Source organism: Chrysemys picta, chromosome 1, assembly GCF_011386835.1.
Source record: "Chrysemys picta bellii isolate R12L10 chromosome 1, ASM1138683v2, whole genome shotgun sequence".
Taxonomy (NCBI): Eukaryota; Metazoa; Chordata; order Testudines; family Emydidae; genus Chrysemys; species Chrysemys picta.
In genome coordinates this window covers 3,779,993-3,804,158 of record NC_088791.1, presented here as the reverse complement: position 1 = coordinate 3,804,158, position 24,166 = coordinate 3,779,993, and the positions used below count along the sequence as shown (strand labels likewise).

Below are 24,166 nucleotides of genomic sequence, written 5' to 3'. Positions count from 1 at the left end.
TTCAAAGTGAAGAGGCCGCTAACACCTCTCTAGTCATAGGGGGAAAAGGGAAAAAAGAAAAAAAGGCAGGTGGGCAGGGGGTAAAGTTCCAGATTGTTGTAATAAGCTATAAATCCAGTGGTCTTATTCAGTCCATGATTTTTAGCATCTAGTAAAGTTATGCATTTAAGCTTCCAGGCTCATCTTTTGAATGTGTTGTGCAGGTTTCCTTTGAGGATGAGGACTGAGAGGTCAGATACAGAGTGATTGCTTTGTGAGTAAAGTGTTCACCCACAGGTGAGATGGTGTTCTTGTTTTTTATCATTTTTCTGTGATAGTTCATCTGAGAGCGCGGTGATTGGTTTCACCCACATAATTGTTTTGGGGGTATTTAGTGCACTGAGTGAAGTACATCACATCTTGTGATTAGGTATATGTAGGACTAATAGGTTTTGACAGGTGCGTTGTGGGGGGTGCTAATCATCGTAGCAGTGGAGATATCTACACATTTTGCATCTGTTGTTCTGGCAGGGCCTGGTGCTGCTAGGGTGACCAGACTGCAAGTGTGAAAAAGCGGGACGGGGGCAATCTGTAGCTCAAAGTAGCATTCTGGAACCCCACTGTGACACGATCAGGATATATTTGGTACAAAGTATGCCTTGTGAGGTATTATTTTAAAAGTCTTGACCTGTTGAACCTTAATATCCTATTGATTTGTATGTGCCATCATTGTATGTGATGTTATGAAGTATTGCTGTATGTGTTACTGAAATATGTTGTGAGGTTGGAAGATGCCCCCAGCTGGCCTTTCAGTAGGGACAAAGGAGTAGCTATCACTGGCGAGACAGGTGGTGATGGCCCATCAAGAATAACCCACTCTCCCAGAGGCCTCTCAGAGACAGCACATACGCCATGAGGGCAGCCTAACCCACATCACAGCAAGGATCTTTCTAGCAGCTGGAAGAAAGTATAAAAGAGGGACAGTGACATCATCACTTAGCCTCCCCCGCCCCCCCCACACACACGCACATCTCAACACCTGGAAGAGCATCTGGAAGACAAAGACTTTGAACTGGGGAGATTGGTTCCAGGCTGGAAGGAAGTTCAGTCTGTGTATTAGGAACTGTGAACTGCCTGTAACGTCTGTTAGGGTGAGACACTGCTTAATTCAAATATTAATTAGTGTGCTAAAGTTAGTGTTTAGACTGCAAATTTATTTGTATTTCTTAGGTAACCAACTTTGATCTCTATGCCTGCTATTTATAGTCACTTAAAATCTATCTTTCTGTAGTTAATTAATCTGTTTTATGGCTCATAAAATGGTGTGCTGAAGATTGCATGTCCACATTCCTTTGAAGAAGTGGCGAACTAACTAATGAGCTTGCACTGTCCAAGGGAGTCTTGAGCAGCATAAGACGATATATTTCTGGGGTGCAAGGCTGGAATTTGGGGGGGATTAGCTGGTGCCTCTCTCTGTATGATTCATGAGTAACTCAAGGAGTATTCATGCAATTTAGCTGGTGTGGGGCTCCACATGCTGATGGCTGAGTGATCGCAGCGCCTCTAGGGGTTTGCTGCTCATCACTGGCATAGCACTGAGAGAGGCTGGAGAGTTAAGGAAGCACAGTGATGCAACAGTTCCAGGTTGTGCCCCTAACATCGGGATAGCTGGTCAACCCAGGTGCTGCTCTGAGATGGTGTGTCCTGGCCTGTAAGGAACTTGCTTCTGATAATGACCTTGAAATTGCCTGGGGGAGGAGAGTTGTCTGAAAGCCAGAAGAGGGGGTTCTCATCAAGCATGGGTTATAGATGTTTGATGCTACCCTATATGGGTTCCAGTGTGGGGTAGTAGGTGTTAACTAGAGGTGTGTGGTCAGAGGCGGTTTATTTCTGTATTGAAGCAGGTTCTCCCAGGGTATTTGGGTGGCCCGTTCCATGATGCGATCTACTTCTCTGGTAGAGAGTCCTTGTTAGGCGAAGGTGGTTTTAAGTGTGTTACGGGATATATCCCGGACTTTCTCCTCAGAGTATATTCTGTGTTATCCGAGTGCTTGGCTATAGTTAACAGATTTCTTGCTGCATTTGGGGTGGTTACTGGATCTGGGAAGGTAGGTGTGGTGATCCATGGGTTTCTTGTATATAGTTGTCTGTAAGGTTCCATTGTTGGAGCTGATCATGGTGTCCAGGAAGTTGCGCTACTGTGGAAGTGTTCCAGTGAGAGTTTAATGGATGGGTGGGCGGTCATAGAAGACGCGGTGGAAATCTATGAGGGAGTGTAGGTCGTCCGTCCAGAGGATGAAAATATAATTGACGTATCTCAGGTATATCATTGGATTCATGGTGCATTTGCCCAGAAATAATTCTTCAAGGTGGCCCACAAAGAGGTTGGCATATTGGGGAGCCATCCTAGTACCAATGGCTGTTCCCATAGTTTCAATGAAGTGTTTGTTGCTGAATATAAAAGCGTTATGGGTGAGGCTGAAATGGATGAGTTTGGCAATATGTTTGGGGTGGATATCTGAGGACTGTTCATTATCTTGTAAATATCTGAGGCAGACTGCAATGCCATCCATTGTGAGGGAGGTTAGTGTACAGGGAAAGTGACATCCATGGTTTTCCGAGATTCACAGTTTCTGGCGGAAGTCAGCTGTAACCCTGGAGGAAGCTGGTCCTTTGTGTGGTGAGCGGTGTGAGGATGGTTTTGGAGTCCCGATATTCCTTCAGTAAGAGTGCCATGGCATTTTTTCCTCTCCCCCACCCCCATGACTGGAGGGATGTTAACAGACCACTTCACCTTGAAAGGTCCCTTGAAATGCGTGTGAACTGATTATGCTAAACAATCTGTTTCACTTCGTATTTAGCTGTGCCACTAGGGCAGAAGAAGAGGAGCTCTGTGTGGCTCGAAAGCTTGTCGCTCTCACCAACAAAAGTTGATTCAATAAAAGATATTCCCTTACCAACCTCATCTAAAGTTAGGCACCTAAATTCATATTTATGGACTTAAGAGGCCTGATTTTCAGAGATAATGGCAGCCCCAACTTCCCCTTATGACAATGGGCACCAAAGGAGTTTAGCTCTTCTGAAAAATCAGCTCACTTTTAATTAGTGCCTAAATATATATTTAGATGGTTTCAGCAGCCATTTGTTTTAATTTCTGGTTGAGATTATGGCTGTGTTAAGATATCACTTTTATAGTGGAGATTGTGGTTATCGAGTATTTGCTTGCATTGCAAAAGCAGAATTAGTTTAACCACAATCCTGCAAAACAAAGCAGGTTCTGGAAACCTTGTTGTTTTGGTTTTTAAGTTACAACTGTACTTACCTGAGAGAGATCCTTATTACTAAAAAACATTAATCTAAAATTACAATGCTTAGATTTAGCAGTGTCATGGGCAATGACGTATCTAGCTAATCAAAATAAGAATACCCTTTTCCCAATCTGCTGTGAAGCTAATGTAAAAGTCACGCAAAATGCCAAACAGGATTTAAACTGCTGTTGTGTTAAACTGAACCAAGACAGACAGCTAAATTTAGAGCACAACTCCGGCTGTAAATGCCATAGGTTCAGAGATGAAAAAACACATTTGGAAGACAGTGCTGGCCACCACTCTATGTTCCAAATGTTTTATTTTGTTAAAATTCAAGGATTAAGGGACACGAGAAAAGGAGCCAAGTGTATTATGAACAGCAGAGAGGGCTACTAGCCTAGATGCCCGAGTCAGCAACATTGACCATCTTTCATTTCTTCAGCCTGGTCTCTGAAAGCACAATCTGCTGGGCCGTCATCTCTGTGCATGGAAATTGGTCCCATTTATCCAAGTAGCTCTCCTGAACCAAATTGCTCGTCAGCAATGAAATTTTTATGCATCAGATTTTTATTTCAAGTCTACAGCAGAAAAGGCAGCCTGGACTGACACAGACATTCAAAAATGTTCAGATTATAAAAAACTCAACACAGATTGGATTAACCAAAATCTGTCACTGGTTTATTTTCTCCAGCAATTTCTCTTTGTTTTACAGCCATGTTACTTCAGCACATCATTTTATGAGCCATCTTTCCTTATTCCCAGAAAGTGTTCACTGGAGTAGTAAGGTGTGCCAGGTACCTCAAACTGACCATCCCCAAAAGGGAATGAATGGTTATATTATATACACCGGGTGAATAACTGCTCCTAGCAAGCTTTCCAAAAGATTGCGTCCCCAGTTAATTGGCTCATACCCTACAAGCACGTGCGAGGAGAACAGGAAAGAAAAAAAACGGATCTTGTGTAAAATTTCAGAAAGTACCAAGCTGCCCATTTTCAAAAGTGATTTGGGCACTTTGGAGCCTAAGTCATTTATCAAAATTTTACCCCCCATGCTTGGTCTATTCCCCTTTTAAGAACTGTGAACTTGTGAAATGTAGCCTCTCACCTGAGGTGTCTTATGGTAAAACCTTATGGAGGGTGTGTATTTCAGGGCTCTTACAAAGATGCTGTCCATAAATTACCATAAACCTTGGGATTGTAATGTCTAATTCTGGGGGTCTGTGCGTCTTACAATTTAGGAGTGAATTTCCAAAAAAATGAGGAAATAGCAATAACTTGAGCCATTTCAACCCCTCACCCCCAGCAGTTCTGTGGGATGCCGATCTCAATGCTGATCCGTAACACCATGTGTTATTCATGACACGAAGCCTCACGTGGCTCTGCTCGCGGATCTCACTCTTGGCTTGCATCCCCCACTACTATTCCACTCCTACATCTCAAGTGAGCTGATATTGCCAATTATGTGGCAGTTTTGCAATATGATTCAGTGGCTAGGAAGACCCACATTTTCACTTGTGAACTGAGACAGCATTTGTGTAACAGTAATAAATACTTTAATTTATCAGCACCCAGCACCCCGGAAGGCTGTAAAGCACCTTAACAAAACCGCCTACAGTCAACATTCAGAACCCAGGTCTCAGAAAATAAAAAGCTAGTGCATTAATCCTTAGTGCCATGATGTTCTCAGGCATGAACATGTTTATCTTGTTTTCATGAACAGGCCCTGCATCCCATGAGTGATTTACACTTGATTTTAAACCAGAGGTGAGTTGCCAATTGTCTTATGCCATATTTGGATTCAGATTACACCTTACAAAACCCTAGTTACATATCTACCCCATCCCCAGCTGATTTCTTTCGCACCTGGTGAACACAGCCTTCTCGTTCTTAGCATCCATGGTGAGTTTGATGGTTTCCTGGCCTGAGCCTGTACTGATGGTTTCTGTGACGATATCAGCTTTATCCTCCTCTTCCTCACTGTCTGAGCCTCCAGATGAGCTGCTGTCTGAAGCCACCAGAGGTGCCTTCCTTGCCACACAGACATTCCAAACGCAGGGTGAGGCAGCGCTGACTGCAAAAAAAGAGTAAATAATTCGCATGAAAAAAAAATGAACAGAAACACAGGACGAACTGCTAAAACTCTCAAATATATCCCAAATACTTTCAGTAAAATAGAATGGTTACTTAATCTATAGCAGCTGTGGTTCTTTGAAACGTTGTCAGTATGGATCCCACCATAGGCAGGTATGTGCCTCACATATGTGAGGTGGCTTGTTTTTTTTAATTATAGCATCCATCGGGGCTGCACACAGACCCTGTGCTTCCTTGTGCCCCCGTGCAAGGACATAAAGGCTGGAGCAGCCACAACCCTCCTTCGGGTCCCTCACAATTCAAAGCCCGTGTAGCTGAGGTCTCCCAAAGCGGGGATGGAGGACGAGTTGTGGGATCCACACTGACATCAGCATCTCAAAGAAACACAATTTCTGTAAAGTAAGTAACCGTTCTCTCTTCTTCAAGTATGCATCTCTGTGGAACTCTCTTTGGTGACTGGCAAGCGGTATCCCCTAGGAATGGTGGCAATGAGGAGTTACAGCTGCACCAGTGATGCAGAGATTGTAGTACTGCTCTCTCGAACATGGCATCTGCTCTAGCAACTAAGTCCAATGCATTATGCTTGACAAAAGTCAATGGGCACATTTGTGAAGCAAGCAGAAGATGTTATTGGAGCTCTGGTGGAATAAACCTGATGTTCAGTGGGAGAGGTACACCAGCTAGCTACACTGTGTTAAGCATTTTGATACCCTCTGTGAGGAGGTGACTTGACCATTAGAATTTCCAGCTGCCACTCTAGACACATTGGGAGATAGTGTGAATGATTTGATCCTGTCAATGTAACAAAGCATAGTCCTGGATACATCTAGTGTGTGTCATTTCCTTCTTCCAGGTGCCAAGTGTGGTTCTGGGAAGAAGATGGGCAGGATGATTGACAGGTTTAGATGAAATTCTGAGCCCACCCTAGGAATGAACTTGGTGCAGCTGCAGCACCACCATGACGCAATGGAATGTTGTACTGAGAGGGGGGAAGGGTTCGGCCAGAAGTGTCTGAAGCTCAGTCACTCTCCTGGCCAGAGTAACAGAGACTGCGTTCAGAGCGAGGTGCTGCAGGGCACAGGCTGACAGAGGTTCAAATGGAGGCTCCATGAGTCACAGGACTAGACTGAGGTCTCAGGAGAGGTAGGTTCTCTGACTTTTGGCAAATGCATAATGACCCTTTGAGAAACTCTGATATCATGGGGTGAGAGAAGAGCAACCCTGACCATACAGGCAAACGGAAATCATCACAAGGTGGGCTTTAATAGAGCTAACCGCCAGTCTGAAGTGCAATAAGAAGCTGATGATACGTAATATCGAGGGGGCTGGACAGGGTCCAGACTATGTTGGGCAGCCCATTCTGAAAAACCTTTTTCATTGATGTGAATGTGTGTTCTTCTGGTATATGCTTTACTGCTCTATATTATGATTTCCTGGACCTGTAGGAAGCAGACTCTGTCCATTGTACTCAACCAGCCAGCAGCCATGACATCAGGTGCAGTGACTTCAGGTCTGGATGGAGTATCTGACCATGATGTTATGAGAACAGGTCTGGAGAGGGTGGGAGCTGAATGAAAGGCCAGATACATATTTGCAGCAGGCCATCAGCCGAAACAGTCTTGGCCAATACGAAGCCACAAGAACAGTTGGAAGGTCCCTGAGTAGCGGTTGTGGTGGGTCGGAGGCAGCACTGGGAGCGTCCTAGCCCCTGGGTGGCGGCTCCCCGCGTGCCCGGCCTGGCAGTGCACCATGTCAGTCAGTGATATGTTCATCACCTTGCAGGAGGTCCTCACCGCCAACCAGGACATCCGAGAGGAAATCAGCAAAGCCACCCTGGAACAGATGGCTTGGGAGATCTTAATACTGCTGCAGGGGGTTCACCAGGGAGCTAGATTTCAGGACATATCAAAGAAGTGTCAGAAGGCTCGAGAACACTTTGGTGCATTCAAAACACAGCTAGCATCTCTGAAGACCAAGTTTCCAGCTGATCAGTACTACAGATTTCACGAACACTGGAGGTTTATGCTACAGCGCTTGGTGTTTCTGGCAGCATTTGTTGTCTACTTGGAGACAGAAACATTAGTGACTCGAGAAGTGGTTACAGAAATACTTAGAATTGAGGCTGATCGAGAGAGAGGTTTTCACCTGGACATTGAAGACTACCTCTCTGGGATTCTGACTCTCGCCAGTGAGTTGTCTAGGTTGGCAGTGAACAGTGTCATCGCAAGTGACTATTCTCGTCCTCTTTGCATCTCCACCTTCATTAACTAGCTGGATTCTGGCTTCCGTCTCCTCAATCTGAAAAATGACTCCTTGAGGAAGCGCTGCGACGGCTTGAAGTACAACGTCAAGAAAACTGAGGAAGTGGTTTATGACTCGTCAATCCGAGGACTCAATAAGGAGGCAGCGAGTGATGCTGGGGGAGAGAAACAGAAGCTGCTGTTCTAGCAGCATCATGGATTACCTCAGATGGTTGCCAGTGAGAGAGGTGTGTTAGCAAAGCCCTCCAGCCGTAGTTTAGAAGAACCACAAGCTGAAAAGTGCTCTCTATTTTCTCTTGATTTTGGAAGTCTCCCTGGGACTCAGGGAAGTCAGTGGAAAGGCATATGAGAATATTTGGGACTACTGCAGAAAGAAGGTGTCCCGTAACAACCTCAGATTCATGCTCACTTTGGAACAAAATCTCTGGCACTTGGCATTGATGACAAAAGCAAACATGTCAATCACTGGGTTTTCCCAACACAGGAACATCGCTGCTATGATGGATTTCCACAGATCAATTGTTTGCTCAGAAAATCAACCATGTTGTTACTGACACCCAGCAGGTGAAGTGTGAGACAGTTCTCGAGGCACCCAGAGCTGCGAGTCACCTTGTTATCCCCCTGCCTCTAGCATGAGAGTGTCTTTCTTGTGGTAGCAAAGTGCCAGCACCCTGACACCACCAGGCTTTCAGCCATTCAAGTACTCTTCTCCGGGCTTATGCCAGCCCTAATTTCGCCTTATAGACTCAGAGTTTAAGGTCAGAAGGGACCATTATGATTGTCTAGTCTGACCTCCTGCACAACGCAGGCCACAGCATCTCACCCACCCACTCCTGTAACAAACCCCTGACCTATGTCTGAGCTATTAAAGTCCTCAACTTGTGGTGTAAAGACTTCATGGTGCAGAGAATCCTCCAGCAAGTGACCTGTGCCCCACGCTGCAGAAGAAGGCGAAAAAACCCCAGGGCCTCTGCCAATCTGCCCTGGAGGAAAATTCCTTCCCGACTCCAAATATGGTGATCAGCTAAACCCTGAGCGTGTGGGCAAGACTCACCAACCAGACACCCAGGAAAGAATTCTCTGTAGTAACTCAGATATGTCTTTTGCCTCCACTGCTCCCCTTGGAAGGCTATTCCAGAACTTCACTCCTCGGATGGTTAGAAACCTTAGTCTAATTTCAAGTCTAACCTTCCTGGTGGCCAGTTTATATCCATTTGTTCTTGTGTCCACATTGGTACGGAGCTTAAATAATTTCTCTCCCTCCCTGGTATTTATCCCTCTGATATATTTAGAGAGAGCAATCATATCTCCCCTCAGCTTTCTTATGGTTAGGCTAAACAAGCTCTTTGAGTCTCCTTTCATAAGACAGGTTTTCCATTCCTCGGATCATCCTAGCAGCCCTTCTCTGTACCTGTTCCAGTTTGAATTCATCCTTCTTAAACATGGGAGACCAGAACTGCACACAATATTCCAGATGAAGTCTCACCAGTGCCTTGTATAACGGTACTAACACCACCTTATCGCTACTGGAAATGTGAGTCTATGCTCTCATTGGACCAGAACTGACCAGGACTCCTCAAACTCTATCATCTATGATGGGATAAGAAATTATTTTTTGGAGTTCCCTAGCAGGCTTATGTGCTGCTACCACCACTAGGCATTTGGCAAGACTCTCTGCAGCGACAGTCCAAACTGCCAAGAAGACCAAGAACCCTAGGTTTGGGCAGGCATAAAAGTTTTCAAAACCTTCTGGTGGCACCTGATCCCTTTTCTCTGCACACCTAGAGGTGGGAAGAAGAATAGCTGAGGTCTGCCAGAGCCTTTTGGCTGGTTGTAGTATACCTTCATTACTAGGGAGAGTAATTCTGGTCGGTGTCATCACAATGACACCCAGGATATCAAAGAGCTTATGAGACTTCCAGTAGAAACAGTCTTATGTCCAAGAGCTCCGCAGTTCAGGGCAGGAGGCCCTGGAAGGCTTTAAAGTCATCTAATGCTGGCATAGGTGCTGGTGTTACTGCCTCATCCAGCAATGAGGAGGATTCCTTGCTGGGACATGGGGATTGTTGTTGTCCCTCTATCGTCTCCTGTTCCTGTGGTGGCCTAGCCAGAAAAGCCGTTGGGAAACATGATCATCTTTTTCTAGACGTGCAGGAAGGAGAGCTGCTGCTCCTCAGCACGTGGAAGGACAGCCCCCAGTAAGACTAATATGGCCAAAGTGGCCTATTGTATGGGTCCTGACCAAATTGGGGCTGGCTGGCCCAGCTCCACTCCCATGCCAGTTGGGGCAGCGCTCTGAATGGGAGCTCTTTAATACCCTCCTTATGGCCATTTTCCAATGATGGGGAGAGGAATCTCTGCTCAGCGCTGGAGAGAAGGAACATGTTAGCAATGGTAAGGAGGAATCTCTCTCTTAATTGAAGGGAACTGCTAAGGGATGGCATGCTGCCAGCCACCTCTTTGGTATGAGGAACATCTCCAGGGCTGATATGGACACCTGAAGTCCTTGCTCAACTCCGTCATGGGGATCAGTACTGGCATCCAGGCCAGGCCTCCTGCTCTGCCCATCTGCTTAGGGGCTTTGCTTTTGGAGTGGTGTCCTAGGTATTCCCTCCAGAAGCCTCCCTCGGCCTTGAAGCTGTGCTTATGCTCGAACCAGCTATGCAATCCAGTGTCCTGTTTTGAGCACGCACAGGTGCCAGCTTTTCTACTTGAGTTGGGGCAGTCAATAGAGGAGCCGGAGTTGTAAGCACCAGAACTACTGGTGCAGAGGTGCTCGGCACCACAGCTGTCGTCACTGAGGTCTTACACACTGGAGATTTCACTGATGAGGAGGTGGTCAGCATCAGATGCGCTGACTCTGCTGGTGTCTTTTCACTCTCTTTCCACCGCCTTATCTCGGAACGTGAAGAGTGTTCGATAGGGTCCAATACTGGTTTATCCAATCTCGCTCTGGTTGTAACCATTTACCTCTAGGACCAAAGTGACCTGCACAGATTGCTCAACTAAATGCCACTTCAGCCATGTGTCCCTGGACTTGTGGGTCCTGGCAGAAAAGGACTCACACAAAAAGCACTTATCCAGGATGTGGCAGTCTCCTAGTTAGAAATGGTTATCAGCTCTGTCCATCCTTGATGGAGATCAGTCCATTGCAGGAAGGTAGGGTTTGAACCCTGAGAGCTTAGACTTCACCGTGAGACATGGAGCTTGGCACGAAGTGCCTTGTCCCACTGTACAGGGGAGTTGTCTATCATTTTTTTTTTTTTGAAGGAACATCTTTCGGAGAAAGGGGGTGTGAAGACAGAATTTTTCACTAACTGGGTGGAAAGAACTGAACAGAGTAGCAGTCAGGCACTTGCTGGGTTCTGTTTCATTGCCACAGGTGGTAAGAGGGAACTAAGGGAGGGTTGCAGCCACTCGACCCTTTATGCCCTCTCATGGGAACATGAGGAGCATAGAGTGTGTGCATGGCCCTGACCAACACTGCTATTCAAAAGAATCCAGTCTCATGCACATGTACACGCACTTGGGCTCCACACTGACCCATACTCAAAAAAGAGACCTGTCATAGGAGGATTACAAAGATTGTGCTTCCATACAGCTAGAAGCATGGATGGGAATAAACTGCACTGGGAATCTACCCTGATTTTCATAGGTACCTTTAATAATCTTACTGTTCTGAACTGTGACAAGATTGGGGCAAATTTGTGTCTCTACTATTGATTCTTAAAACCCTGTTTTGATCTAAGATGGGTGAAAATGCAACCAGGAGTTTCTTAATTTGATGTTCTGGCATTTATTAATGTCTTGAGGTTTGTTTGTTTGATATCAGTAAGATCAGTTTGAGGACTTGAAAACCAAAGCACCAGAGGGGATTTTCTAGGTTAACAGGAGAATCAAGCTCTAAACTAGCACTGAATGGAGCACAAAAAATTCAGAGGTTTAAATGCTTATTACCCCCACCTTTTTTTGGGTCAAGAAATTAGACAGAAAAATCTCACTAGATATCCAGTACTTTCTGGCTGTGGCTCATCAGAAATACAACAGGGATAGCGTCTCTTGCTGGGTTTTGGCATTTCTACTTCTGGTATCAGATAAAAATCATGCAACACAAAGGAGTGTGAATTTATTTTCAAAAAGTTAAACCAAAATTTCAAAGCCTTTCAGCCTCAGTTCTGGGAGAAGCTCCAGATTGGTTCTCTAATCTAGCCTCAAAGACACCAATATTAGTGCTTTAGTCTCTTCTGTCACTACTTTCATCGTCTCCCTTCTATTGGAATCCAGATTCAAAGATCACTTTTTGTGGTATTACAATGTTTAGTAACTGATTTTATAAAGGAACACTTGGAAAGAAATAGGAAGGAATTTGCTGCTACAGCACAGTGCTTACAAGGTGTAAATGTGGGGCCTCCGCAATTTAACCATAATCCTATAAACATACAAGTTACTACTTCATTACTGATGAGAGTGTAACCAATGCAAAGTAGCAGCATTTCTTACTGTTTCGTTAGGGGGCTTAACCCACATTTAGGAGCTCTAATATGTCTGAGTGGATCTATCACGTAACATCTGTGAGGAAGCACTGGACAGGAACTTTGCCCCACAAACCTGGGATGTTAGGCAATACTCAAAATGGTTACAGATGCAAATGAACCCCTTTACATTTCATAATATTTTTGCCACTTACAGTTCTTGTCTTGACCCTGCTTGGGGTTTCCCTCTGAGTCACTGCTTTCTGTATCCACAGGAGAACTACATCTGGGACCTGATTCTGAGCTAGAAAAGAAAAGACCCGAGAATGAACCACAGCTGCGCTGGTCCTGATATAGGCTACTTAGAAATAACTCCTAAAAAAAGAAGTTATTACAAGCAACCCTAATAACTTACAGGATAGTCAGAGCCTTGCAACAGTGACAATATATACAGTATCATTATAGTACGAGATATGGATACCATGGATTTCAATCAGTGCCAACACAGAGGTGAGAGTATTGATCCAGAATCCACACAGACAATATGTAGAGAAAAGCAAAGAAAGATTACAGCACAGACCCCTAGCCAGTTATTCCATACAATCACATGCCAAACATTCTTTCAGAATTTGTGGAGAAGTTATTGGCATTTATACTTCATTTACCAACAAAAAGGTTGGAAGTCTGTAAATTTTGCCCATCCTTTCTCCTCAGGAGTGGCTGTCTCTGGTGCTGCTGAATCCCATACACTTGATCCAACATCCATGGCCACACAGGGTGCCGGGGGGTTTGAATTCACAGACTCAAACACAGCTGTCCACCCAGATCCTGAAGGTACAAAGATAAACAAAAGTTTCTTTTGTACAACCTCACACCTTCACAAAAAAAGGTCAAAGTGTGTGTGTGTGTGTGTGGGGGGGGGGGGGGGGGGGGGGGGGGGGGGGGAGGGATTCCCCAGAGGTAAAAAACAAAAATTGTGCAATGGGAATCCTTATGGGAATCTATAGGAGGACTGTAGGTGAATCTCATGTTGAAAGAAATCAGGCCATTTACCGTTTTATCTGAAAATTGGTTTCTCTGACAAATACTGTAACCTCCCCAATAGGGGAGCACTTATTAAGAAATGTATTTATACAATTCTGTAACTGCAATGCACTAGCTGCAGGCACACAGTGTGCTGCAGGCAAGATCTGGGCAAGTTTCTATCCATCTAGGTACTTAGATGTCCCTCATCACCATACTGTCTGAATGTGTCAATCATTAATGGAATTCATCCTCTCAATGTCCCTGTGAGGTAGGGAAGTGCTCTTATCCCCATTTTTACAGGGGGGAACTGATGTACTGGGTAGATTATCCAAGGTCACACAGGTGGTCAAATAACAGAGCCAGGGATTAAATCCAAATCTCCCGAGTCCCAGTCCAGTGCCTTATCTATTAGAACATCCTTCTATCTCCTCAGTTTCAGACACACAGTTCTAACAGTGATTTGTTTCCTGATCTGCAATGCAGTACCTCTCTTAATACAATGTGCATTGTGCCAAACCAATCAGCTGTTGAGGAACATGCATAAATTAGGAGGTGATTCACCAAACCTATATTCACTCATGAATTGTACCAATATCTGAACTTAGTTTCTAGACAAAGACAACTGCATCAATTACGTGATCCACAGAAAGTGCCTGTTGTATAAATATTCTCAATTTAATTGGCCTGGATGTAGATGTCCCTCTGATGATGACCTGAAAATATCTGTGTTTTTGTAACACAAACAGTAGATAATGGCAGTGGAAAGTTATTGTTTTTTACAGGAGCAGACTTGCACAATGCTATCAGTTCTTCTGTAGCAACAACACTTGAAAAAAATAACATTTCTCTCTGCAAATTTTGTAGTCTAGTCACAAGTAACACCGAAGATTAATATAAAAGAAGTTTGCAAAAAACTTCTCTCCCTTTATTTCAGTTGTTTTACTTTGAGCAACTGACAGTGCCGTGTGTATAGTCAGTTTCACTCTTGTTTATTGTCAGTTGCACTTCCTGTCTCAAGCACTACATGCTGAGATCATTCCCTTGTATTGCTCTGGGCCAGGCTCATGTGTGTACACTCCTTTCCCAGGCCCGGCAAGGATGGGTTTACAACAGCAAAACTGAAACTGAAATAACAGGTAGTTCTTCACATAGTAAAAAAAAGAGGAGGGGGAAGAAAGGTTGGGCCTGAATATATTCAGTTTTGCTCGCCATAAAACCCTTAAAAACATCCTGGGGGTCAGCGCCTTAGTCCTCTCACTTAATATCTTCTTCGTTGATTTTTAATAAAAATTGACACTGTTATAGTAATTATACCCTGCTTGGATCCAGGAGAGTAACTGACACTGCAATCTTGCAGAGCTCTAACTCTCTGCACCTGCAAGACCCAATCCCTACAACATTTTTAAGGCAGGAATACACAGATGCAAATTCACAATGGGCATTTTACTTCCCAGCTGCTGAGGCTACATTACCGAGTAGTCTCAATAGTCATGTGGCTTGCAGGTGGCTATACATACACCCAAGTGGTAGACCTCCAGGAAAGACTGCCTGAGACATGTTTCTGGAGACTTAATTAAGATGGTATGTTGAACTTCTTACCTTCAGTAGAGTCAGAGTCTTTCTGCTCAGAAGGATTATTCTTGTTGGTGTTCTCAGTGAGAGGTGTTGTTTGTTCTTCTGTTTCTTCCTCTTCTTCTGAGTCCACACTGCCATCATGATCCCCATTCTCTAGATCACTTTTTGAGGAACTCTCTGAGGTCTGAGACACTCCAAACCTAAATCATAGAATCAGAGTTAGAAAGACCTATTAGGCCATGTAGTCCTAGATGCTAGTCCCATCAGGAGGGGGAAGAAAGGGACAGTCTGGATGCTTCCTTAAAGTGTGTCTTTTAATGCTTTGATCAATGTAGTTTTTGATATCATAAAAGACAGGGCTTCCTACGGGAGATATTCCTCAGCTTAATAAATGTCCTTCAGGAATTTTGGCCTAACATTCAGCCTAAATTTTCTGTTTTGTAGTTTCTTTCCATAATTTCCCATTTATATTCCCAGTAAACCCCTACAGAATCCCTCCTGTGTTTACCAAGTATCAGAGGGGTATCCGTATTAGTCTGTATCCACAAAAACAATGAGGAGTCCGGTGGCACCTTAAAGGCGAACAGATTTATTTGGGCATAAGCTTTCGTGGGTAAAAAACCCACTTCTTCAGATGCATGGAGTCACGCATCTGAAGAAGTGGTTTTTTTACCCACGAAAGCTTATGCACAAATAAATCAGTTAGTCTTCAAGGTGCCAGCGAACTCCTCGTTGTTCCTGTGTTTACTACACCCTTCTCCCAATCACTAAATAAAGCTATACAAACAATCCTGAATCATTTCTCATAAGTCAATTATTATTATTCACAGTAGTATCACAGGTGTGCACAGCACTTTACAGGCACATCAAAAGACAGTCTTTCCCTGAGGAGCATGCACTTTAAACTAAACATAACAAAAAAGGCAAGAGACCGAAGTACAGAAGTGGGTGGGAAGGAAAGAGGAAGAAGAATACAGAACTCAAGGGAGGGCAGATCTGTCATGGACATCATGGCATACATTGTACAGTTTGATTCATAGATTTCTTTTTAATTACAACTGAAGCCACTAAATTACTCTTTCACTTGTAAAATGGGGGTAGGAGGGCTAAATTAGCTAACGTATGCATTGCACCCTGAGGATATAAACACTATGAATGCAAACAACCTTCCATATTCTAATTTACACATACAAACATTTTCAAGATAACCGAGTCTGAATAAAAAAATCAATTTTAATGTGATCACTAAAAGTCTGACTTACATTTCTAATCAAATGAGAATTATGACTTTACTGCACCCACAATTTTCATTCCTACTAGCAGCAGCTACATATTTCTGACCTTTCATTCAACCTTGTACACATAAAAAGGAAACAGAAGGCCTAATTCAATTAATATAGGTCCATCTTCATCTTCGGTGGCATAAGACTACTTTCTTCACTTAGATTTTTGGGAGAAGGAGATTTGGACAGGCGGGAGTATATTTGTTATATATAAACAAAAATTACACAGGACAGTAAACAAATCTTTCCTCTTTTACACACATCAAATGGAAACTGACTAAAACACAGTGATTTTACTCAATTACATTTTCCACACTCCAATGATGGAAAAGTTGGGATGAGTGATCAGTCCAGAACAACAAGAAAGAAGCGTCAGAGCGAAGGATAAGCAAAGGATAAACAAAATTGACATTACAAATGATCTTTAATAAAAACAAAAAGATTCGATTTGGAAGTTGTCCCCTTCTAAATCCAAGAAAGTTAAAGTTATCAAACTAGCTGGTGTTACAGTGTGCACCACTGATTTTAACTGATTCTCACTGGCACCGAGAACGGTCACACCCATCCCGTTAGGATTTATTAATTCGCAGCTGATAAAGGTGCTGGAACTGACTGCCCTGGAGACTGAGGTCCTCTACAGTATTTATTTCCAAAATATAGCGCATAGGCAACAGCAGGGCAAGCTTCCCCACACAACCCCTCTACAGTACCTAACACCTGCCGCCCGTCCTAGAAGAATCATTTCTAGGCCAGGGAAGTGAGTTCAATCTCAATCGAGATTGAGAACGAGAACAGCAGGCAAGTTAGTGCCACCTGGCCTGCTGGCTTGTGTGATGCAGATAATTGTCCATTAGCAACTGGACTGAGAATATTAATACATTTCACACAATTCAATTTCAGCCTCTTGGTTGTTTCTGCAAAAAGAAGAACAGGAGTACTTGTGGCACCTTAGAGACTAACAAATTTATTAGAGCATAAGCTTTCGTCCAATTTGTCCACATCTTTTAAAACTGCAACTATAGAAGAATTTATTATTAAATAATTAATAAATCTAAGGGATGGATCACAAATTCATTACAATACCAGCTACACATGTAAGGGCCCTAATTCTCGCCAAAAACAATTTTTTCTTGTTTTCACAATTTTAAAAAGAACCCTACATCTGCCTCTTCCTCTGGAACAAGACATGGGCTTTACACTCAGTTTCTGGGAGGTGAGAAAAGGAATGGCTTCTAAAAAATTCTTCAAATAAAGGCAGTTTCTCTCCTCCACAACTGGTTGTGTATCCTAGTGTTTCCCTCATTATTACATGCCCTCAAGCCTGGCCTCATTTGTACATGACAGGTGTCTTGCTCGAAGTTTAAGACAAGCAATAATCTCTTTATAGGAGCAACTCTCATAAAGCCATTCTGTTTTATACACGCAAGAGGCTCCAAAGCACATATTTATAAGGAATAATGAACTGGAATATACAACCTGACAATATTCAGAAAAAAAAGACAGACCTTTTGCTTTCACCTTACCGTGTTCTTGATTTGACTTGGGTTGCATAGGTTATTTCCTTCTCCTCCCAGATATCTTCCTCCTCCTCTTTATCATCAAACTGTTGGATCCGTTCATTGCAGCAGGCCTCAAAGAGGGATGCATTTGGCTAAAACACATTTCAACCGAAATCAGGTTCTGCAGATTCCCGGGGGCGGAAGCAACAAGAATGCTGGTGCAGAGCAGAGTTCACAAAGCACAGTGTCTATATACCTCTAGTCCCCCTGGAGGCATACGTACACTTTTCACTTTACTTTCACCCAGGATAAGGAACAGGCAATATACATAAGTGGAAGGGCCAAGAGTCAGACAGAGGTCTGGTAAGCCTGGAGGCAGGAAGCCAAGAAGATACCAAATAAGAAATAAGGCTGTCACAGCCTGGCTTGCGTCTGAAATAAAAGGTATCCCTGCTTGCTGCTTCGTAGTCATCCTGTTGTACAAATCTCCCCACTTCACCCACTGTGGTAGGGAGGCTTCTCTGCCATGGGGGGCTGTCTCAGAGATATTTCAGACAAAGTACCGGATATACTCATTCACAAGCCAAATATTTTTAGTAAAAACGGGAAGCACCAGAGAAGGGGGTCGGCTTATGAACGGGAATAGAGAGGGAGAGGTGGGACACAGCCCCTCCCCCCAACAGAGGGAGCAAGGAGAGGCAGCAGAGACAGAAGGGAAGAGGCGGGGCCAGAGTCACCCCCCCTTCTGGCCACGCTGCTCTCCCCCCAGCCTCCAAAGCAGCTGCAGCTCCGGAGCTGGCAGGCTGCAGCCGTGCCGCTCAGCCCCGCCCCCCCCAGAGCAGGCTGTGGTCGCGCCACCCGGCCCGCCAGAGCACACTGTGACCCCACCGCCCAGCCCAGTCCACTGGAACGTGCTGTGGCCGCACCACCCGGTCTGGCCTATCAGAGCAGGTTGCGGCCGCGCTGCCCAGCCTGCCAGAGCAGCTCCAGCCAGGCCACAGACATCCTCCCCTGGCCCTCCCCAGATAAGTTGGGAAGGGATGGGATGGGGAGAGTGTGGGGGTCCCGGGCTAGGGGTGGGGTCATGTGGGGGGTGGTCACAGGGGTTACTCCCCTGACCCCCAGTTTCTCTCCCCCAAAACATTTCCCCACCAGTTGCTGTCCCAGCCCATCAGGGTAAGCAGGCGTGCCGGGACACTTTGTTTACTTAGGTTTACCTCCATGCCTTCGGACGCTCGAGGTAAACAAACCATCTCAGTCCACCAGCAGCTTATCCCGATGGCCCGGGAGCCAAAGTTTGCCGACCCCTGAATTATTTTCCATTTTTACTTATCCATCTTGGGGGAGAGGGGGAGAGTTGGCTTATAAACGAACTGGCTTATGATCAAGTATATACAGTAAATCATTCACTCACAAATTTTCCAGTTTGGAATTTTGAGAATAAAGAGATGATGTCATGGATACAGTCCACTCCACATAGACAAATGAACTTCCCACAGCATAATTTCAGCGTTCAGGCTAAATTTCAACTGAGTAATTACATTCTTCCTACTTAAAGCACCCTGTAATGCTAACTGGTGTGCTAGTCCCGAACTCTTGCTCTGTCCAACACATAGCACTTTCCATCCCAGCAGTGGCTGCATTTCAGTGGCTGGTGAAGTCGCATATTTCTGAACATACACAATTTGTGATCAGTTTGCCAAGTTCATTGAGTGCTTTGGGGATCTTTGGATAAAAGGTTCTAAGTATGTGTCAGTTATGAGATGATGTACTGTCATAACCAAGAGCTGTAGTGAAATTTCACTACCAAAAAAAACCTCTCTCTAGTTAGGAAAACACAGCTAAGCATATTAAATGCTATCTGGGGCTGCAGGTTTTAGTTTGCAGTTTCAAGCAAAACACAATGAATTTTTGCATCTCAGAAATGTTGCTGGAGGAGTGAAGAGAGAAAAGGGGAGAAGGAACTAATTTTTCACTGAGCAGTGTAAGGGAAGTTTTTAAAAGGAGCAGTTTTAAGACTAAGGAAATCAAATGCCCTCAGTTCTGAATGGAACAGGTTTTGTCAGGAAGCAGGTGTAGGGGATTCTTCACTTGCACCATCATCCAACTCCCACAATGGGTGCTGACTCAGTACAGTATGGTGGGGAGACAAAGGATGGGGTGGCAATACTCAGATCTGCAAGGAACCAATTTTCTAATATTTTTATTCACCAACTTCTAATCCTATTCAATAGGCAGAAAGGGTGGCAGGGAGAGACAATGGGCAACAGCAGGCTCACAGGGCATTTGCTAACAAAGACAGAAGCACACCATCCAGCTCCAGTGGCTGCTTCTGTAATGGAGTCTTAGAGATAGACGATGCAACAGCAGATTGAAAGAGTAAGAGAATTATATAGTAAAGTGATTTCAGTGTCCTCATTCCCTTGCTTGGAGATAGGCATTGGGGCATCTTTTTCTTTACTACATAAATAAAATTCAGCACCCCTTTTCTCCAAGATGCAAATGGCTGCATCTGATTCAAGCATGGACTGACCTGCTGGAGTCAGTCCTGTTCAATAAATATCCAGAAACCCCACTTACACTGTCATCATCCGCATCTATGTTGAAGTTTATCTCTGCAATCCTGTCAAAAGGTGCACTGCAAAGAGAAATCTGCATAAGGGCTTGAAGCAACAGGGACAAAGACAGCTAAACATATAAAGACACTTTGCAACCCAACTTCTCTGCTGTTCTCTGCACACTCACTGCTGTATTATTCCAACCCAATGATTTCTTTACTCTAGTCCTTGAGGGGGAAAAATAACGTAACCTTGTATTTCTGCTTCTCTGCAGATACCACTTGAAGGATAAATACCCCTAGATGTTGTTCAGCTCCTTAACAAGAGACCAGTGGGACTATCCTAGCTCATAAGGTATTTTGACCGTATAGAGCAATGTAGCGGAACAGAGAATAAACCAAGCCTCTACTGGCTGTCACGTGCCAACTCCTGCAAAGTATAAATGCTGCCTGCAAATGTCTGTCAGTTCCTTCAACTGAGTCAGAGACAAAGCTCCCAAAGATGAGGCCAATTCCAGCTGATCACAAACCTCTAAGAGCTTCTCATATAATCATGTTCCGTCCTTACTGATCACTTATGTAGCTGCTCAAAGTGCCTAGTGGATAATGATGCAAATCACAAAAATCATCAAATAGCTCACACTGGCACTTAGATTACGAGAGACCATTACTAGAACGGGAAAGGGTTCCACAGGGCAAGAGTGCAGTTCATTGGAATAACCTGAGGGGATTGAGGAGGGGGATTTTATGCCACATCTACACATGCTTAAATCTGGGCAGTGTTATTTATGTCTCAAATGTTATCAATTAAAGCTATTAAGTTAGTGCATCTGTTGTAAAATATTAAAAAATATTCAAATGACCATCCTACTAAAAAAAGGGTCATTTTTAATTATATCTTAAGTTACTTCTTTCACAGGTTTCACCAACAAATATCCTACACTGGAAGAGCCTTTGTTTTCTTCTCTCTCCCTTCCTATTCATCCTCATGGGAATGGACAGTATGTTCCAGCTACAATTCTCGTTCAGCTCCAGTTTTACATTAACTGTCTCTACATGACTCCTGGTAGAACTTATGCTGCTTCCCCCCCCCCCAAGAATTGATTTAATTCCCATTTTATTACAAAATGGGAAAAACAATTACCCCATAATCAGTCAATTGCATGCTGGATTGGAACTTGTTGGCCCTATTAATGGCCCTTACGACCACAATGCTCAAGAAAAAGGCTAGAGAATATCTAAGATCCTCCCTTCACACTGAAAAGTAGCTTCTATTTATTTAAATATCATTCTAGTGGAGACCCTAGAACTTTGAGAATCCTGAGACCTTCAGAGCTAGATAGTACTGACAGCTTTCAGGACATACTAGTTGGTACTTTCTTGAGGGTGACTCTAAAGATGGTACAAACTCATCTGAAGCTGGCATACAACATGAAATAGCAATTTGAAAACAGTTATTTTACTCAGGACCTAGTAGTGACTGAAGCTCTGCCATGAAGAGAACAAACAATGAACTTCCCAATAACTCAAATTCAACGGGAGCTGCAAAAGATTCAAAGAGTCATTTTGCTACCACAGAGCTTTCCAGGCTAAAAACTGCCCCTTTCCACTGATCACCAGGTCACTAAGTCCATCAGCCTCTAGCATTTTTCTATTTGAAATTAAGTCTCACAAAATGGAAGGAGACCTCTAACTTTTTAATGCTATATGAAATACAGTTATAAGAGGTTATACTTTATTTTTAATGACAGAAACCTATAAGGGTGGTGATAATCTCCGGAGATGGGGATGAGGAGGTGTTTTTAATGAGATTAGCATCTCTTACGTAACAGCTGCACAGTCATTATCACTTAGGGTATGTCTACAGTGCAGTGTAAGCCCCGGGTTTGAACTCAGGCATAGCCTATCCGCCCCATCCTTCTAGCTACAACAACTCACACAAACTGAGGGCTCAGACCCTGGGTCGCAGGACGCCACGGGGTGAAGAGTCCAAGCCTGACTTAAGTCAGGACCCAGGGTTCAAGCTCTATTGATTTGCAGTGAACTCATGCTGTGGGGGTTTGTTTACATTGCAATAAAACACCTGCGGCTGGCCTGTGTCAGCAGACTTGGCCTTGCAGGGCTATAAAATTGCCATGTAGACCTTCAGGCTGGGCTCTGAGACCCCCACCACTTCAGAGCCCAAGCGAGAACGTCTATGCCGCTACTTCTAGCCTTGTAGATTGAGGCTGCGAGCACAAGCCCGGGTTCCGAGATTCACCGCCAAGGGTTGGATATTTGGGGGGGGGGAGGAGCTGGGGGGCAGTGTAGACATACTCTAAGATTCTGTAACACGAAATCCATCCACCTCTCCCTTCTTAATGGTTTTGGAATTGCCATATCACTTGCATGCTTCCTTCTACATGAGGAAGATGAAGATTTCCTCGGGGACTTCATCTGACTGCCAATCTTCAACTGTAGACATGACAAAACTGGAAAAATGAACTCACTTGATATTGTCATCCTGGTCTGCAAACTCTTCGTCATTGAAGCCAAACTGATCCACAAAGTTGGCTGTCATCTGTTGGATTTGGTACTCTGAGAATGCCTGAGGGATGCAACCAGAGACTGGTTATAAGGCAATTCAAGGAGTTTAAAATAAACATTACAAGAAGATGCTGCTAATCAAGCCTATCCCACCCATGGTCTACTCCTCTGAGTTGGTTTGCCGCCTAGCACAATGGGGCCCCATTCTTGGATGGCCCTTAGGCACTACTATAATAAACTTAACTATATAATATAATAGTTCAATTTTCCAGGCTAGGCATCTCCACCACTATTGTTTGTTAGGACTTTGCTGCAGTAGCCAGCAAACACCTGTTTTTCTGACCCTCAGTATATTGAAGTCCTCCTGTTAGCACTGCTGTTGAAACTGCCATCCCACCAGTGCAAGGGGGAAATTCCCATTTCCCTTGTAGAGAGAAGTCAGTTAATTTCCCTTGTTTTTATGGGGGGCTTTAACATAGCAACTAGGGAAAGAAAAACACTGGGGTGAAAAGAAAAGTGTTTTTGCAAAACCACAGAAGTTGGCTGGGGGACTCAGGTGAAAGGGTAAGTAACCTGAAACTCATTTTTTGAACCTCACTAGATTTCAGGTTAAGGGTGTCCCTTCAATCCCCACACCTGGTTTTATATGACTAGCTAAAACTGAACTACCTAAAATGTCTTTGCTGGATCTAATGTGCCCTGCCCTTTCTTAAACTCCGCCTCTACTTTCCCCACGAGTCTAGAGACACTTCTCCTCCCATTCTACTCTCACCTAACAATCACTATGCAAATACACCCTTCAGCAGCCCTCACAGAGTGCTCCTGATGACGAGGGCCAGATTTATACACAGGCAAACTAGGCACCTAGGGCCAACATTCATTGGAGGGGGAGTGGGCCCGCCATGCAGTACACTCACTGTGGTCAGGTTGCCATACTACAGATCCGCCAGGACCAGCTGCTCATCCTGCCACTACTCAGGGCCCTGCTCACTATGACAGAAGCACAGGCAGGCCAAACCTGAGTGGTGCTGTGACCTCGTGCACCAGGTCACAACAGTGCTCATTCAAATTAGGCCCGGCCACACCTCCATCAGCATAGGTAGGGGCCCGAGTGTATGTCTGCCTGGGGCCCAATAATGGGTTAATCCAGCCCTGCTGCTGTCCAACCTGGCTCTACCAGTAACCATTAGGAAATTTCGAACATTTGCCTCCAGACACAAGAAAACAAAATTCACCCCTTCATTTGGCTTTCTCATTTTATAAGAGAATACCTATACAATTGCCTTCCCTTTCCTTTATAAATAATACCATTTTAACCCATAGATCTCAATGAGCTTTACAAAAGAGATAAGTATCACTATATCCCCATTTTAAAGCTGAGGAACCTAAGGCACAGAGAGATCATACCGCAGAGCTGCTGGAGAGCTGGGAAGAGAATCCAGGTCTCCCAATCCAGCACTCAATCTAATGGGTCACACTGCCTCTTTCTAACAAAATGTCTGGCTTCCCCATGGGCACCTCCAGAAGGGGAGCAGTCTTCACCAATGGTCAGCTCTATCCTCTGCTGCAGTGAGTGAGTGATATTTTCC

At 44.3% G+C, this 24,166-nt stretch overlaps 1 protein-coding gene and 1 pseudogene across 6 annotated transcripts in view; one reads left to right on the top strand and one right to left on the bottom strand.

Annotated features, from left to right (window-relative positions):
- Positions 1–24,166, bottom strand: part of PPP6R2 (protein phosphatase 6 regulatory subunit 2) — a 148,156-nt gene that overhangs the window by 22,533 nt on the left and 101,457 nt on the right. For all 6 annotated transcript variants that reach the window (XM_065551556.1, XM_065551574.1, XM_065551568.1 and 3 more), the window contains 7 exons: positions 22,541–22,638; positions 20,075–20,132; positions 17,519–17,646; positions 14,737–14,912; positions 12,777–12,939; positions 12,327–12,415; positions 5,151–5,358 (listed from right to left, as the gene is read on the bottom strand). In XM_065551556.1, the coding sequence (XP_065407628.1) occupies positions 5,151–5,358; positions 12,327–12,415; positions 12,777–12,939; positions 14,737–14,912; positions 17,519–17,646; positions 20,075–20,132; positions 22,541–22,638 (920 nt within the window). The remainder of the gene's footprint in view (positions 1–5,150; positions 5,359–12,326; positions 12,416–12,776; positions 12,940–14,736; positions 14,913–17,518; positions 17,647–20,074; positions 20,133–22,540; positions 22,639–24,166) is intronic.
- LOC101944561 (translin-like) lies at positions 7,128–7,948 on the top strand (annotated as a pseudogene).